Raw genomic sequence first — 19231 nt, forward strand, 5'->3', positions numbered from 1 at the left:
TAATGTATAAGGTGTCAGTAGTAGCGCTCCTTATGTGATGAGAGTGTAAGAATTATAATTACAAATACAAAAATCATCATTTCAGTAATTTTGGGGAGTTTTACCATGAATATTGTTTATTACATTATTCTCGTGCAGAGGTACAACTATAGATGATTCTCTTCTCTAGTCTTTAACAACATTGATTTATATATAAAACACTTGTGACATTCAGAAAATAAGAATGTCCTCACTTGTAACTATATTGAAGTGATACAAGATAACATACTTATCAAACATATCTTACAGTCAGGCCCTCAGAGTGACTCACCATGTGATTAATAAGTGATATCTTTCTAGTTAAAAACTTGCTCCATTCACAACATTTATATAGTTCCTCTAATGTGCGACTCCTGATGGCTAACAAGATGTGATCTTTCAGAGCAATGAAATGGGGCAATGCTGCATTCAGAACATTGAAATGGTCTCTCTCCTGTGTGGCTCCTCTAATGTATAACAAGTCCTTCCTTGCTACATAAACACTATCTGCATTCAGAACATTAAAATTGTTTCTCTCCTGTGTGACTCCTCTGATGTATAACAAGAACTGACTTTTGGGTAAAACATTTGCTGCATTCAGAGCATTTATATGGTTTCTCTCCTGTGTGACTCCTCTGGTGTATAACAAGAGGGGACTTTTGGGTAAAACATTTGCTGCATTCAGAGCATTTATATGGTTTCTCTCCTGTGTGACTCCTCTGATGTATGACAAGAAGTGACTTTTGGGTAAAACATTTGCTGCATTCAGGGCATTTAAATGGCTTCTCTCCTGTGTGACTCCTCTGATGTATAACAAGAAGTGACTTTTGGGTAAAACATTTGCTGCATTCAGAGCATTTATATGGATTCTCTCCTGTGTGACTCCTCTGGTGTGTAACGAGATGTGACTTTCGGTAAAAACACTTCCTGCATTCAGAGCATTTGTATGGTTTCTCTCCTGTGTGACTCCTCTGATGTATAACAAGATTATACTTCACAGAAAAACCTTTGCTGCATTCAGAGCATTTAAATGGATTCTCTCCTGTGTGACACCTCAGATGGTTATCAAGATTTAACTTCAGGGAAAAACCTTTGCTGCATTCAGAGCATTTATATGGTTTCTCTCCTGTGTGACTCCTCTGATGTATAACAAGATGTGAACTTTGGGTAAAACACTTGCTGCATTCAGAGCATTTATATGGTCTCTCTCCTGTGTGACGCCTCTGATGTGTGAGAAGAAGTGATTTATATGTAAAGCTTTTGTCACACTCAGAGCACTGATGTGGTTTCTCTCTAGTCAGACTCATAATGTATTAGATTAGATAAAAGCTTTATAAGGTTTCTCCTTTACAGAAAAAAATAATGTTTTTGAGAATCCTTAAGAGGTTTCAAAAGATATTATGTCTGTAGTTGGCTTGATCAGAGAACAATGTCCCTTTCCATTATATCTTCTTATATTCTTAGAGGGAATCTTGCTCCTTATTTGTCCTGCAAGAAAAAGAATCACATTTATAAGCATAAATATTACTGTTATAAATCTGTTTGTACAGTAATAATGTTATATTGTGTAAGAAACAAGACATTATATTATATAACATTATATTTATGTACACTGAGAAATTTGATCCAGTCTTTTACCATTCTTTTAAAATATTTGTAATGTGTCTAATTGCTATGTCCCCAATTCCAGTTACATGTGCAGCACAGAGACCTCTACATTCCTTCTGCAGATGCCAATACTTAAGGCCCATACACACTTGGTGAGTTTGAGCTACAAACCTCCTAGTGTGTAAGAATGGGTGATGAGCAGTGAGTGCTGATGCGTGCTCCCACATCTTCATTGGCAGAAGCCGTCCATCTGTCTGTTTTACCGGCCAAGTGAACCACTTTCCATAGTCTCCTACTGTGGAAAGTGGTTAACCCCCATGAACATCGCTGGGCCAGGTAAAAATCGCTCAGTGTGTCTGCACAGAACAAGTTTCCTGCCAGCGATGTTCACATCAACATTGAGCATACACACTGGGCAAAAACTCCCAGTGTGTATGCACCTTAAGACGTGATCTCTAAATGTTTCCATAATGATTGTATAATCCTCATACTCTCACCTCAGAATGTGCAGATTATACATTACTGACCTCCTGCACTGACCATAGGTGGGTAGCACATGCTACTGATCCTGTCACACCTACTGTCAGCTGATGCTCCAGGATGCCGCCATTTTCTCTGCACACACCATTATAATGGGGAAAATGTGATCATATGACAGTAAAAGTGGGGTAACTACTGAAGACAATAGAGGAGGTTACCTCCAGATGCCTGCCCTGAATAGGGTAACCTCCTGCATTTCCCTTCCTGTTTCTGCCATAGTAGTTGCAGAGCCCCCTCTGCAGTGTGGAGAGGATCTGCAGTGCTGCAATCTACTAAGTGTCGGGTGCACATAATACATTGCATGTTCCACCCTACGTCCTCTATCTGCTTATCATCCCTCCATTGCTCTTACTCACAAGGTGGGCCCTGCTTCCTCTGATCTGCAGGTGAGAACAGTGAGCATGGGGCAGCACACTGCAGCTAGAAGTGATTATTGTTACATGAAATACCTGATTTTAAATGGGTAAAAAGGGAATTTCTGTGTAACACACAGGTTGATTGACAGAGTATATACAGCTATATTACACACATGATACATGACTGATAAACAATGTATAGCTGTCACATAAATGATCCAATAATTTGGGCCTAAATTTTAGTAATTGCTCAGCAAATTGTTTGTTTATAAGATTATGGGACAACTAGATTGTTTCTGCAGGTTTTAGGATACACACTATAAATGTCCATCAATGTATTTACACATTTAGTATGAGCTTACATTCATTTGTATAATGCTTCATGAATATCTAACTACACTGTGACTCATAGAAACATGTAGATCAGGCATTCCCAACCACGGTCCTCAAGGCACACCAACAGTGCAGGTTTTAGTGATATCCAGGCTGCAGCACAGATGGTTGAATCAAAATAACTGAGCTACTAATTATGTCACCTGTGCTGAAGCCTGGATATCACTAAAACATGCACTGTTAGTGTGCCTTGAGGACCGTGGTTGGGAATGCCTGATGTAGATTATGTAATGTAAATCTTATATTTCATTTTTTTTGTGGGGTTGTTTTTGCAAAACAATATTAATAAATAATGCATAAAATAAAAAATAAAGCTTATAGTATTACAGATTGAGCATCACATATCCACATTTTCTGAAATACGGATTATTCCCAAATACAGAATTCTTTTACTGAGACTGAGATAGTGAAACCTTTGTTTTCTGATGGCTCAATGTACCCAAACTTTGTTTAATATACATTTATTACAAATATTGTATTAAATGACCTTCAGGCTGTGTGTATAAGGTGTATAGGAAACATAAATGCATTCTGTGCTTAGATTTGGGTCCCATTGTCATGATATCTCATTATGGTATGCAATTATTCCAATATACGGAAAAATCTGATATCCAAAATACTTCTGGTCCCAAGCATTTTGGATATGGGATACTCAACCTGTATATCCTTTTAAAATATAAACAATTTTTATTGCTATACTAACTATATAACGATTGCTAAGGTAAACCTTTTTAAGTATTTATAACAAGACAATATCTACAATATAATATCTATAAATGTTGTATACATATAAAAATATACTAACCTATAGTACAATTACCTTACTCTGGAGATTCTTCCTCTGTCTCTCTCTTACTGCTCCATCCTTCCAGCTCTCCAACCAGTAACTCATCCAGCAGCTCCTCCATCAGCTATCAGTGACCTGATACAGCCTATTTATAGTAACTCCTCCCCCATCTCTCCCCAGTAGTTCCCAGGATGACCAGAAGGAATTCTTACACTGAGAGGTGACATGTAAATTAGGGTCACATAACATTAGTATATAGTCATTCAGCACATCAGCTTCTCGTGCCCAGCTCCTTGTCTTGTAAATGAGGTTTAAATATTCCTAAAGTCACTTACTACAATGGGAAATGCTAATTACACCCTGTCAGGGGTAACACCTTGCATTCTAATTATATCACAGCAGCCTCTGGCCTCCTGTTATGTCACCAAAGGGATCTTTTGTTTGGGAGTCACCTATTGTCCAGGCAGAGTAACAGCAGAGAGACCTGTTCTACATGGCAGCAGGAACTTCACAATGATTCACTGGTAAATTATAACATATTAACAGAATATATACTGTATATTATAACATATTATATATATATATATATATATATAAAAACATATATACTGTGTATGTAAATATATATATATATATATATATATATATATATATATATACATGAGACAACTGCCTATAGAACCTCTGTAACTGGGATTAGTACACATTTAGACAAGTTTCTATTTCCAATCAATGATGTCAGAAACCACACAGAAATCATGCATGTACATAATGTACATATATTTACTTAGCATTTAGGCACTTCTATAAGTTAAACAAGTACTGTTTGAACCTGCATAAGTGAGAACCTCTATAAGTGAGACAAACACTTCTTGAACATTGATAAGTGAGAAACCAGATAAGTGCAATGCCTCTTTAAGTGAAACCCAATGTGCCATCCCTAGATATCACACTTAATTAGGTTTGACTATATATATATATATATATATATATATATATGTGCAGAAAGGAGGCGGCACTCAGAGTCTTGAGTATCAAGTGAAAAACCGACCCGTGTTTATTTCAACGTTTCGGGGGACGAACCCCCGTCTTCGCCTGAAGACGGGGGTTCGTCCCCCGAAACGTTGAAATAAACACGGGTCGGTTTTTCACTTGATACTCAAGACTCTGAGTGCCGCCTCCTTTCTGCACATGTATTTGGAGAAGCACTCCATGAGGAGGGCACCGGAGCAAATTCCCAGGAGGAGAGAGAGTGCCGGACTGTAACGAGGAGTATATATATATATATATATATATATATCTTCTATATAATAGCCCAGATCTGTGAATTTGTGCCTCATTTGCTAACGCTGGGCGGAGTCACAACACTGTGCAGAGTTAATCAAATGTGCATGTGTCTACTCAAACAATCAGAAACAGACTCCATGTGGGTGGTAAGAGGGTCCGACGTCCACAGGTGGGGTTTGTGCTTACAGCCCAACACCGTGCAGGACGTTTGGCATTTGCCAGAGAACACCCAGATTGGCGAATTTGCCACTGGCGCCCTGTGCTCTTCACAGATGAAAGCAGGTTCTCACTGAGCAAATGTGACAGACGTGACAGAGTCTGGAGACGCCTAGGAGAACGTTCTGCTGCCTGCAACTTCCTCCAGCATGGCCAGTTTGGCAGTGGGTCAGTAATGGAGTGGGCTGGCATTTCTTTGGGGGGCCGCACAGCCCTCCATGTGCTCGCCAGAGGTAGCCTGACTGCCATTAGGTAAGAATATGAGATCTTCAGACCCCTTGTGAGACCGTATGCTGGTGCGGTTCACCCTGGGTTCCTCCTAATACAAGACAATGCTAGACCTCACATGGCTGGAGTTTGTCAGCAGTTCCTGCAAGACAAAGGCATTGATGCTATGAACTGGCCCACCCGTTCCCCAAACCTGAATCCAATTGAGCACATCTGGAACATCATGTCTCGCTCCATCCACCACAGACTGTCCAGGATCTAGGAGTCACTATTTCAGATAACTTAAAAGCAGGTAAGCAATGTAACAAGGCAATGAGGAAGGCTAGTCAGATGCTTGGCTGCATTGGGAGAGGAATCAGCAGCAGAAAGAAAAAAGTAATAATGCAACTGTATAGGTCATTGGTACGGCCTCATCTAGAATACTGTATTCAGTTCTGGAGGCCATATCTTCAAAAGGATATTAATACATTAGAAACTGTACAAAGAAGGGCAACTAAAATGGTGCATGGCCTACATCACAAACATACCCAGAAAGACTAAGAAATCTCAATATGTATAGTTTGGAGCAGAGAAGGGAAAGGGGGGACATGATAGAAACTTTCAAATATATGAAGGGTTTTAACAAAGTCCAGGAGTGAAACATTCTCCAAATAAAGAGAAGCAATAGGACACGAGGACATGCACTGAGACTGGAGGGGGGGAGGTTCAGGGGAAATTTGCGGAAAAATTATTTCACAGAAAGGGTAGTGGACAAGTGGAATAGCCTCCCATCAGAGGTGGTAGAGGCTTAGACAGTAGTGCAATTTAAACATGCATGGGATAGACATAAGGATATCCTTACAAAGAAATAAGGATCAAATAAGGTTAGTGATAAAAAATAATAAAAAAAAATAAAAATAAGGGGCAGAATAGATGGGCCAAGTGGTTCTTATCTGCCGACAAATTCTATGTTTCTATGTTTCTAACCCCATAATGTGGATTGGGGGTCCTGAGTTGCATAATATAGTGTCAGCCCTACAATGTGACATGACATGTACTAGTCCACTACTATGGCTCAAGAAATTAAGTAGGGGTCTTCTATGGGGCATAAAATTAACACCTGCTGTGGAGAGGTGTCTATCTACAAGCATTGGGACAGTGGCCCCTTCAAAATGTTGCTATTGGGTTCACAAAGTTCTGGCTGTGCCCCTGTATATATGGACACATCCATGAGTCCAGCTGTACTGTAACTGGCACATACAGTCACACTTACTTGTGGACATGAGAAATTTGCAGGTAATTGAAGTGATCCTATAGAAAGAAACTGAGAGGAGCTGCTGGAACTCTCTACTGGATAGAGATCTCTTTCCTCTACTAGTCCCAGCACCTGCATGGGCAGAACATCTGTATATTACAGAGATCAGTGGCACTATCAGATGCACCATCAACACTTACACCAGATACATTGTTCTTTTTTATGTTTTTATACCCTATTTATTACTTTAGTTACTTCATTTTATGTTCTAATTGTTTTAATTGTTTGATGTTATTGTTTAATATGGATAATCTTACTTTTGTTAAAATAACAAAAATATGATTTAAGCCAGTGCACTGCTCTGAGAAACTCCTCTCAGCTCTATTTATATACTATTGTATAAGGTGTCAGTAGTACACAATTTATGTCCAGTTCTGGTTTCTTACACAGTTAGCAGCTGCTGCCCTAAGAAGCGACCTTTGTCTAAAGAATAAGTTAGAGGAATATGAAGACAAACAGATATCCAAGGCAGTAGTCAAGGCTTTTTCTCATCACCAATGGTACCTTAGTGAGACTTTGGTTTTCCTCTCCATTTTTGATGCTGAAACAAGCTTGCCAGTCAAAAGGGAGATGCTCAAATCCTTACATAAGGAAGGAACAGAAAACCCTCTGAAGCAAATCAATTTGGAAAGTTATCAACTCTTTGGTTTTTCAGCAGACAGTAGAAGATTATGTTACCCACTCAACCCTTTAGTTCTTTGAAATCCTCAACTTGCCAACCAAGTTTTTAGAAGTTGATACACAGGAATGGGAGGATAGAGAAGATTACGAGGCAGCTAAATCTGTTGTTCTAAACCTGGGGGTTGTAAATGACATTGCTGAAAGAGGTGTTGCTCTTATGCAGACATTCAAAAACATTATAGCAAGGAAAGAAAACCAAACACTGTATATTCTGCAGGTTGTAACTGTGATCAAGGATCAATGTTTTTTTTTTAACAAATGTAGTTATTATTGGTTTAAATACAATTGGTAGATTGGGTACTGAGCTGTACGTGTGTTCTTATATTTTCATGTATGGTACAATGTAATTGCTCTTTTCAATGTGACACCTGTAAATATTATAGAATTAAAGTCAAATTATGCATATAAGGATTCTTTTTCATGTACTTCAATATAAGGTGGAAAGATATATTTGAAAAAATGCCAAACATGGACCACCCTAATATATAGGGTCCCTGAAGACGGGGGATCACCCCGAAACGGCGTAGGGTCGTAATAAAGGCTTCATCTTTCATTCATCAGTCTGTTGAGTGCCGCTGCTTTGCATTCTACATTATGGATACCAAACATCCACAGAAGGCACCACAGCAAGTATTCATCCCCAGCAAGGAGTGCCGAGCCTGATTGCACTATATATATATATATATATTTTAATACCATAAATATCTGATTAATTCTTCTTTGATCAGTTGATGGTGAGGTGTATCTGCTGTTTAAACTCATTATGATGTATTTGGACAGTGATGTAAGGTGCTATTAATAAGTTAGTTTGTGAGTATAGTAGAACTCATCCAGATTCCATCAAACATATTTTGACAGGTGCCCCATCCCCTTGATACCAATTTGATATCATATTGATATCAAATGAATTTCTGATTTTGATATAACATTTTGATACATTTGTGTGAGAATATTTTATTATTATTATTATTATTATTATCCTTTATTTATATGGCGCCACAAGGGTTCCGCAGCCCCCGATTACAGAGTACAAATGCACATAAAAAATAGAAAAACAGTGACTTACAGTTGAATACAATATAGGACAAGTACAGGGCAACTAAGCATAACTACACCAGTAAACATAGAGATAAGTTCCAGGTGGTCAAAAAACTGTGGGATCTGGGCAGTTGAGGATTATTAAAGTAAGAAAAGTATAAGCACATGAGGGAAGAGGGCCCTACTCGTGAGAGCTTACATTCTAAGGGAATACATCATAAACTGATTATTTAGTACCTTGAGCTTGTTATTACTAACCGAAAAAAGCAGAGTATGAAAAGGGCATATTACATGGCTGTAATGCCTTGGAGTTTCTGCGGTTTTTACAAATATTATAAGGCTAATAAAGTCAATTTTAAAAGATTTGGAATGATAAAAATTGGCTTCTTGATCAAGATGCATATACACTGCATAAGCCAGCGTGATAAACCTATAAAAGGAACGCAATTTGTGTATTGGCTATATATCAGCAATGGCAGTGCAATCTGGTCTTGCTCATAGACCTTGTGAAGTACAATGATAGTTTTAAATATATATTAACCATTATTGACATATTTAGTAAGAGAGTGTGGGCTGTCAGTCTAACAGTCATGAAAGCTACAGCAGTTGCTAATGCCTTTGAAAATATATTCCAAAAGAATGCAATGCCAAAGAAATTACTAAAAATTCACTGTGAAGAGTTTCTAAACAAGGTCCTAAAAAAGTGTTAGAAAAATACAACATTTCATGAGCAATAATGATGTACCATAAAACCATTACGTGTATGCTGCACGAAGTGTGCCCTTCTAACGCTTTAAGAATTTTCAATTAAAGACAATGAACGGTGATTACTATAGAAGTAAGAAAACCCCTGCCAGGTTTAGCCATTGGTGAACATGTATGCATTTACAAATATAAGGATAGATTTCAGAAAGGATATGAACAGAATTTTTCTGAGGAAATATTTGTAATACGCAGCATGTACACTAAAGGTCTTAAGCCACTTTATACATTCGTGGATCTCTACGGCAAAGATATTAACATCAGTTTTAAGCCTGAATAGCTTCAAATCATCAAAAAACACAATAATAGAATTTAATAAGTATAAAAAAACTGAAAAAAATTAGTTGATCAGATGTCGGAAATATGCGTTAGTCAAGTGGCGCGAGTACCCCTCAAAATTTTGCAGTTGGGTTTCAGCAACAGAGATAAAAGATATATAAAGCACAATGTTCTCTAAACAATGCGAACTATGGATGAAAAAGCATCCACATAATCTTGCAGAGTAATACTTCAGCAGACACATTTCCACAAAATAAGATTTCTAACTACACAACAAAACTGTCAAAGGCGATAGACCTAACCGGTGACTGGAAGTTGCTCTTACAGAAATACAGTACCGCACAGTTGGAATACTTTGGATATACACAATTGAATGATGCAAATAACAAAGTGGGATGGCCCGACAGTGATTGTCACGAACGTGTGCACTGAACCCATTTTTTTTAAATGAATTAATCAATACGCTACTGGACGTAATAAATGCAAAAATCGCACAACATAAACTGGAGGGTGGATTAGGACTATGACATTATCCACTTGAGCGCGTTGTATCATTCGACAGCAATCCATTGTGCTAGCTCACGGCAGGCAATAAACTGACAAGGATACTGGATTTACAGCCTAAAACCAAGTTTTAAAACCATGCGCTGAAATCAACGGGGGTCAATATAGTTTGTTGTACGTGTACACAGACATTATAGAACACCAGAGGGTTGGGAACAGTTATGTACCGCTGCTTCATACTGTTGAAATTAAGTACCTTCCCTCTGATATTGGCACCCGTTCCATTTATCCTGAAGTATTTTAATTAGCACAGGTTCCTACATTGCTGATCACACATTAATAAGGGCTCTATTTGAAGGTAAGAATTAATTATTATGTGATAGTGTAAGACATGTTAGGGACCCATCTAATGAAGTCACCTGGTTGCGGTGCATGGGCACACATATGTGCAAAAATATGTGCTAAAAACTTCCCTTATACTCCATGTAGTTTGCAATCAGCATATTTATTTCTCCTGCATAGTACTAGAAGCCTTAGCATGTTAGCATCTCCTTATAAGCTTAGAAAAAGAGGCCAGTCCCCCCTCCCCTTTTTTCTTTCTATACTCTTCAGAATAAACCACCAAGGTCCTTTAAGTTTGGGGCGCATTTATATGTCTTAGGCATCACACTACCACATGTGACAGTTTTAACCAATTAAAACATGATAGGAAGCAGCTTCCATGTTCAGTTGTAATTTGCAAACATGGGATAGAGTGCAGTCATCAATGCACTGGAGTGTTTGGCCAGAGAAACAGAAAACACTGCTTCAAAAACATGAATCCATATGCCATCATCACACATGATTGCAGGAAAACACATGTTCCAGCAAATCCAAGTGGTTTGAATTTGAGCAAACATGGTCCAACCAGGATTGTTAATACATTTACTCCTAAACTATACTCATACAACACATATTGGTAAATATTGTACTAGGATGTTAGGATTAGTGTTCTTCCAAGTAGCAAAGTCTGTGGCACAATAAATGGTGCTATTTGATGCAATTTTATTATAGGTGTATGTGCAAGGGTGTAGTTACCATAGGTGTAGGGAGTGCAGCTGCTATGGGGCCAAGAGCTTAAGGAGCTCACTTTCCCTGTCATATTTACATGAGATACATACATTGTTGCCCATTGAGTGGTATACAAGAGCCCTTACAACTTTTGCCTTGGGATCTGCAATATATCCAATTATATATGTAATTATGTCCCTGGACCTTATTGTATAACATAAATGGATGAAATTATAATGTTATATACTATGAACTGGGACACTGTAATGTGTCACAAAATGAATTGGAGGCACTATAGTGTGGCATAAGACACTGTAATGTAACATAGTATGAACTGGGAACACTGTAGTCATAGGGCTCAATCCTATTAGCTGTGATGATATTGTGGGTGAGAATCATTGTGGCAGTGGCCGCACTTTATGGCAGCCTGAATTTGCACAAAACTGCTCACTGCCCCATAGGTCTCCGAGCACTTTGGTGCAAATTCAGCACACGAAGGGTGTGAGATCAGGTGCCATTGCTGGCGTTTCAACACTGCGACAATGGCACATCACACACTTCATAGGTAATATGATCAACCCCATAATGTGGATTGGGGTCCTGAGTTGCATAATATATACTGGAAGCTCTACAATGTGACATGACATGAACTGGGGCACTACTATGGCTCAGGAAATGAAGTAGGGGTCTTCTATGGGGCATAAAATTAACACCTGCTATGGAGAGGTGTCTCTATACAAGGATTGGGACAGTGGCCCCTTCAAAATGTTGCTATTGGGTTCACAAAGTTCTGGCTATATGCCCCTGTGTATATGGACACATCCATGAGTCCAGCTGTACTGTAACTGTCACATACAGTCACACTTACTTGTGGACATGAGAAATTTGCAGGTAATTGAAGTGATCCTATAGAAAGAAACTGAGAGGAGCTGCTGAAACTCTCTACTGGATAGAGATCTCTTTCCTCTACTAGTCCCAGCACCTGCATGGGCAGAACATCTGTATATTACAGAGATCAGTGGCACTATCAGATGCACCATCAACACTTACACCAGATACGTTGGTTTTTTTTTAAATGTTTTTATACCCTATTTATTACTTTAGTTACTTCATTTTATGTTCTAATTGTTCTAATTGTTTGATGGTATTGTATAATATGGATAATCTTACTTATGTTAAAATAACAAAAATATGTTTTAAGCCAGTGCACTGCACCGAGAAACTCCTCTCAGCTCTATTTATATACTAATGTATAAGGTGTCAGTAGTAGCGCTCCTTATGTGATGAGAGTGTAAGAATTATAATTACAAATACAAAAATCATCATTTCAGTAATTTTGGGGAGTTTTACCATGAATATTGTTTATTACATTATTCTCGTGCAGAGGTACAACTATAGATGATTCTCTTCTCTAGTCTTTAACAACATTGATTTATATATAAAACACTTGTGACATTCAGAAAATAAGAATGTCCTCACTTGTAACTATATTGAAGTGATACAAGATAACATACTTATCAAACATATCTTACAGTCAGGCCCTCAGAGTGACTCACCATGTGATTAATAAGTGATATCTTTCTAGTTAAAAGCTTGCTCCATTCACAACATTTATATAGTTCCTCTAATGTGCGACTCCTGATGGCTAACAAGATGTGATCTTTCAGAGCAATGAAATGGGGCAATGCTGCATTCAGAACATTGAAATGGTCTCTCTCCTGTGTGGCTCCTCTAATGTATAACAAGTCCTTCCTTGCTACATAAACACTATCTGCATTCAGAACATTAAAATTGTTTCTCTCCTGTGTGACTCCTCTGATGTATAACAAGAACTGACTTTTGGGTAAAACATTTGCTGCATTCAGAGCATTTATATGGTTTCTCTCCTGTGTGACTCCTCTGGTGTATAACAAGAGGGGACTTTTGGGTAAAACATTTGCTGCATTCAGAGCATTTATATGGTTTCTCTCCTGTGTGACTCCTCTGATTTATGACAAGAAGTGACTTTTGGGTAAAACATTTGCTGCATTCAGGGCATTTAAATGGCTTCTCTCCTGTGTGACTCCTCTGATGTATAACAAGAAGTGACTTTTGGGTAAAACATTTGCTGCATTCAGAGCATTTATATGGATTCTCTCCTGTGTGACTCCTCTGGTGTGTAACGAGATGTGACTTTCGGTAAAAACACTTCCTGCATTCAGAGCATTTGTATGGCTTCTCTCCTGTGTGACTCCTCTGATGTATAACAAGATTATACTTCACAGAAAAACCTTTGCTGCATTCAGAGCATTTAAATGGATTCTCTCCTGTGTGACACCTCTGATGGGTATCAAGATTTAACTTCAGGGAAAAACCTTTGCTGCATTCAGAGCATTTATATGGTTTCTCTCCTGTGTGACTCCTCTGATGTATAACAAGATGTGAACTTTGGGTAAAACACTTGCTGCATTCAGAGCATTTATATGGTCTCTCTCCTGTGTGACGCCTCTGATGTGTGAGAAGAAGTGATTTATATGTAAAGCTTTTGTCACACTCAGAGCACTGATGTGGTTTCTCTCTAGTCAGACTCATAATGTATTAGATTAGATAAAAGCTTTATAAGGTTTCTCCTTTACAGAAAAAAATAATGTTTTTGAGAATCCTTAAGAGGTTTCAAAAGATATTATGTCTGTAGTTGGCTTGATCAGAGAACAATGTCCCTTTCCATTATATCTTCTTATATTCTTAGAGGGAATCTTGCTCCTTATTTGTCCTGCAAGAAAAAGATCACGTTTATAAGCATAAATATTACTGTTATAAATCTGTTTGTACAGTAATAATGTTATATTGTGTAAGAAACAAGACATTATATTATATAACATTATATTTATGTACACTGAGAAATTTGATCCAGTCTTTTACCATTCTTTTAAAATATTTGTAATGTGTCTAATTGCTATGTCCCCAATTCCAGTTACATGTGCAGCACAGAGACCTCTACATTCCTTCTGCAGATGCCAATACTTAAGGCCCATGCACACTTGGTGAGTTTGAGCTACAAACCTCCTAGTGTGTATGGCCGGATGATGAGCAGTGAGTGCTGATGCGTGCTCCCACATCTTCACTGGCAGACGCCATCTGTCGGCCTGTTTTACCGGCCAAGTGAACCACTTTCCATAGTCTCCTACTGTGGAAAGTGGTTAACCCCCGTGCACATAATACATTGCATGTTCCACCCTACGTCCTCTATCTGCTTACCATCCCTCCATTGCTCTTACTCACAAGGTGGGCCCTGCTTCCTCTGATCTGGAGGTGAGAACAGTGAGCATGGGGCAGCACACTGCAGCTAGAAGGCCGGATCCCTGCTCAGCAACAGGTGGTGCATAGGGCAGAAGGTGTAGAGTGTCTGTAGGTGTTGTAGTGTATGAGGGGGGTGTCTGTGTATTTCTGGGGCAATGATAGTGAATGAAGAAGGTGTCCACTTCTGGGCTGATGGTAGTGAATAAGAGGATGAGTGTGGGGCTGCTCATGTGTTGGTAGTGAATAAAAGGCCAGAAAGATGGTCTGAGCACTGCGGGGGTGTTGGCATTAGTAAATAATGAGGGGAGGTTCTGGACTGGGGGATGATGGTGAATGTGGGTTGAGTGATTGGGTGCTGCTGGGGTGTTTTTTTTGGGAATAAGTTAAGTGGGGAGTCATTGTTGAATGAGGGGAAGATCTTGGTGATAAGTAAAAGTATGCACATATTAATTACCAACAACCCAGAAGCACCCAGATCTTCTCCTCATTCAAGGTTGTTGGTAATTAATATGTGCATACTTATGTGTGTGTATGTGTAAGTGCTGACAACAACCAATATTTCACCTCCAGGAACCTCTTAATAACTAATTTGCCTAAACAGTCATTCTGCTCAGTGTGACGTCTGCAGAGGAAACAGTGATTATTGTTACATGAAATACCTGATTTTTAATGGGTAAAAAGGGAATTTCTGTGTAACACTGGGTGACTGACAGAGTATATACAGCTATATTATACACACATGATACATGACTGATAAACAATGTATAGCTGTCACATAAATGATCCAATAATTTGGGCCTAAATTTTAGTAATTGCTCAGCAAATTGTTTGTTTATAAGATTATGGGACAACTAGATTGTTTCTGCAGGTTTTAGGAGACACGCTATAAATGTCCATCAATATATTTACACATTTAGTATGAGCTTACATTCATTTGTATAATGCTTCATGATTATCTAACTACACTGTGACTCATAGAAACATGTAGATTATGTAATATAAATGTTATATTTCATTATTTTTGTGGGGTTGTTTTTGCAAAACAATATTAATAAATAATGCATAAAATAAAAAATAAAGCTTATAGAAGTACAGATTGAGCATCACATATTCAAATTTTCTGAAATACGGAATATTCCCAAATACAGAATTCTTTTACTGAGACTGAGATAGTGAAACCTTTGTTTTCTGATGGCTCAATGTACCCACCCAAACTTTGTTTAATATACATTTATTACAAATATTGTATTAAATTACCTTCAGGCTGTGTATATAAGGTGTATATGAAACATAAATGCATTCTGTGCTTAGATTTGGGTCCCATTGTCATGATATCTCATTATGGTATGCAATTATTCCAATATACGGAAAAATCTGATATCCAAAATACTTCTGGTCCCAAGCATTTTGGATATGGGATACTCAACCTGTATATCCTTTTAAAATATAAACAATTTTTATTGCTATACTAACTATATAACGATTGCTAAGGTAAACCTTTTTAAGTATTTATAACAAGACAATATCTACAATATAATATCTCTAAATGTTGTATACATATAAATATATACTAACCTATAGTACAATTACCTTACTCTGGAGATTCCTCCTCTGTCTCTCTCTCTTACTGCTCCATCCATCCAGCTCTTTAACCAGCAACTCCTCCAGCAGCTCCTCCATCAGCTATCAGTGGCTGATACAGGCTATTTATAGTCACTCCTCCTCATCTCTCCCCAGTAGTTCCCAGGATGACCAGAAGGAATTCTTACACTGAGAGGTGACATGTAAATTAGGGTCTCATAACATTAGTATATAGTCATTCAGCACATCAGCTTCTCGTGCCCAGCTCCTTGTCTTGTAAATGAGGTGTAAATATTCCTAAAGTCACTTACTACAATGGGAAATGCTAATTACACCCTGTCAGGGGTAACACCTTGTATTCTAATAAGATCACAGCAGCCTCTGGCCTCCTGTTATGTCACCAAAGGGATCTTTTGTTTGGGAGTCACCTATTGTCCAGGCAGAGTATCAGCATAGAGACCTGTTCTACATATCAGCAGGAACTTCACAATGATTCACTGGTAAATTATAACATATTAACAGAATATATACTGTATATTATAACATATTATATATATATATATATATATATATATATATAAAAAACATATATACTGTGTATGTAAATATATATATATATATATATATATATAAATGAGACAACTGCCTATAGAACCTCTGTAACTGGGATTAGTACACATTTAGACAAGCTTCTATTTCCTATCAATGATGTCAGAAACCACACAGAAATCATGCATGTACATAATGTACATATATTTACTTAGCATTTAGGCACTTCTATAAGTTAAACAAGTACTGTTTGAACCTGCATAAGTGAGAACCTCTATAAGTGAGACAAACACTTCTTGAACATTGATAAGTGACAAACCAGATAAGTGCAATGCCTCTTTAAGTGAAACCCAATGTGCCATCCCTAGATATCACAATTAATTAGGTTTGACTATATATATATATATATATATATATATATCTTCTATATAATAGCCCAGATCTGTGACTTTGTGCCTCATTTGCTAACGCTGGGCGGAGTCACAACACTGGGCAGAGTTAATCAAATGTGCATGTGTCTACTCAAACGATCAGAAACAGACTCCATGTGGGTGGTAAGAGGTTCCGACGTCCACAGGTGGGGTTTGTGCTTACAGCCCAACACCGTGCAGGACGTTTGGCATTTGCCAGAGAACACCCAGATTGGCAAATTTGCCACTGGCGCCCTGTGCTCTTCACAGATGAAAGCAGGTTCTCACTGAGCAAATGTGACAGACGTGACAGAGTCTGGAGACGCCAAGGAGAATGTTCTGCTGCCTGCAACTTCCTCCAGCATGACCAGTTTGGCAGTGGGTCAGTAATGGAGTGGGCTGGCATTTCTTTGGGGGGCCGCACAGCCCTGCATGTGCTCACCAGAGGTAGCCTGACTGCCATTAGGTAAGAAGATGAGATCTTAAGACCCCTTGTGAGACCGTATGCTGGTGCGGTTCGCCCTGGGTTCCTCCTAATACAAGACAATGCTAGACCTCATATGGCTGGAGTTTGTCAGCAGTTCCTGCAAGACAAAGGCATTGATGCTATGAACTGGCCCACCCGTTCCCCAAACCTGAATCCAATTGAGCACATCTGGAACATCATGTCTCGCTCCATCCACCACAGACTGTCCAGGACTTGGGAGATGCTTTAATCCAGGTCTTGGAGGAGATCCCTCATCAGGAGCATGCCCAGGCATTGTAGGGAGGTCATACAGGCATGTGGAGGCCACACACACTACTGAGCCTCATTTTGACTTGTTTTAAGGACATTACATCACAGTTGGATCAGCCTGTAGTGTGTTTTTCCAATTTAATTTTGAGTGTGACTCCAAATCCAGACCGCCATGGGTTAATAAATTTGATTTCAATTGATAATTTTTGTGTGATTTTGTTGTCAGTACATTCAACTATGTAAAGAACAAAGTATTTAATAAGAATATTTCATTCATTCAGATCTAGGATGCGTTATTTTAGTGTTCCCTTAATTTTTTTGAGCAGTATATATAAATATATATATATATATATATATATATATATATAGTATTTGCATGTGTGGCACTCAATGGATGAAGAAAAGGAAACACAGCCATGTAATATCAAAGTTTCGGTATGTATTTACTATCTTCAGGATATAAAACACACAGCAAACAACTTAGCTTAAATTACATCTACCAACAAGTGAGAGTGAGAGCAGTTTGAAGATGGCACCAGCATCAACCGTCCTTCCGGAAGCAGGACGCGGCTTCCCCGCGCCATCTGAACCCGATGACATCACTGCATCAGCTGTGCAGGGCGTCAGAGTACATTAACCACTATACAGTGTAAGTAGCCTTAAATCAAACTGAAATAATGCAGCAAAAGCACAGTAAATTGAAAATATACAACATCATAGCACCATAGATACACTAATAAACATTACTATGCCAGTATACATATTGTGTCACATAACAAACTGTATCACAATTAACAGGTAAATAACTTAATAAAAGGGCTATAATAATGATATTAATATTAATTTATAAAAAGACAGACCATGAGATATACTCTCCTTGGAGGTGGTATATGGTCAATCATCCTATATTTGATGCTAGACAAATTATGTCCCATTTCGGCAAAATGATGCGCCAACGGCTGCTCACTTGTATCGCAATTGCACGGATGGCAGACCGGTGGGCCGACATTCTTTATTTGATTTTACACTGGTATTTCTGATATATGTAAAAGTCCACATGGACACAAAATTTGGTAGACAACTAATGTGCTGTTACAGTCCAAGTGGTGTCGAATGCAATATTCCTTGCCAGAATGGGGGTGACAAAATTTTCACCTGCAAAGAAAAATCTGCATGTAGTGCAGGGACATTTAAAGCATCCACATTTTTTATTTGCAAGGAAATGCATTGGACGCTCACTATTGGAACCAATAATATCTGTACGTACCAGAAGATCCCTAAGATTCCTGTCTCTAGTATAACAAGGTATGATAGACTGTTGATTTAAATGAAGCGCAGTGTCTGTTTGGATAATAGGCCAAAGACGTTTAGTAGTTCTGTTCACTGCTGGTGATAAACTATTATATCTGCTGATTACAGGAAATCTATTAGATAACTGATTACGATTTTTCTTTTCCTACAAAGATTTCCTATCAGCAGACATAACCTTATCTTTCATATTTTGGAGACATTTACTATCATAGCCTCTATCACAAAATTTGTCACTTGCCATATCAATCTGTTGGCACGCTATCTGAACATCTGAGTTAATTCTATGAATCCTCACCATCTGAGAATATGGAAGTCCTAATTTCA

The 19231-nt window shown here is 38.3% G+C and overlaps 1 protein-coding gene across 1 annotated transcript; it reads right to left on the bottom strand.

The window, feature by feature from the left end:
- Window positions 1-539: 539 nt before the first annotated feature.
- LOC134934278 (zinc finger protein 84-like) lies at window positions 540-13612 on the bottom strand. The gene is made up of 4 exons (XM_063929746.1): window positions 12879-13612; window positions 3804-3814; window positions 2363-2366; window positions 540-1248 (listed from the first exon to the last, which is right to left on the bottom strand). The coding sequence occupies exons 1-4, from the start codon at window positions 13610-13612 to the stop codon at window positions 540-542; spliced, it is 1458 nt and encodes a 485-aa protein (XP_063785816.1).
- Between the last annotated feature and the right edge of the window lie 5619 nt (window positions 13613-19231).

The sequence above is a fragment of the Pseudophryne corroboree genome, chromosome 6 (assembly GCF_028390025.1).
Source record: "Pseudophryne corroboree isolate aPseCor3 chromosome 6, aPseCor3.hap2, whole genome shotgun sequence".
Classification (NCBI taxonomy): Eukaryota; Metazoa; Chordata; class Amphibia; order Anura; family Myobatrachidae; genus Pseudophryne; species Pseudophryne corroboree.

Coding starts and splice junctions, on each gene's coding strand:
- LOC134934278 (XM_063929746.1), bottom strand. CDS start 13,612: ATGAGTCTGACTAGAGAGAAACCACATCAGTGCTCTGAGTGTGACAAA.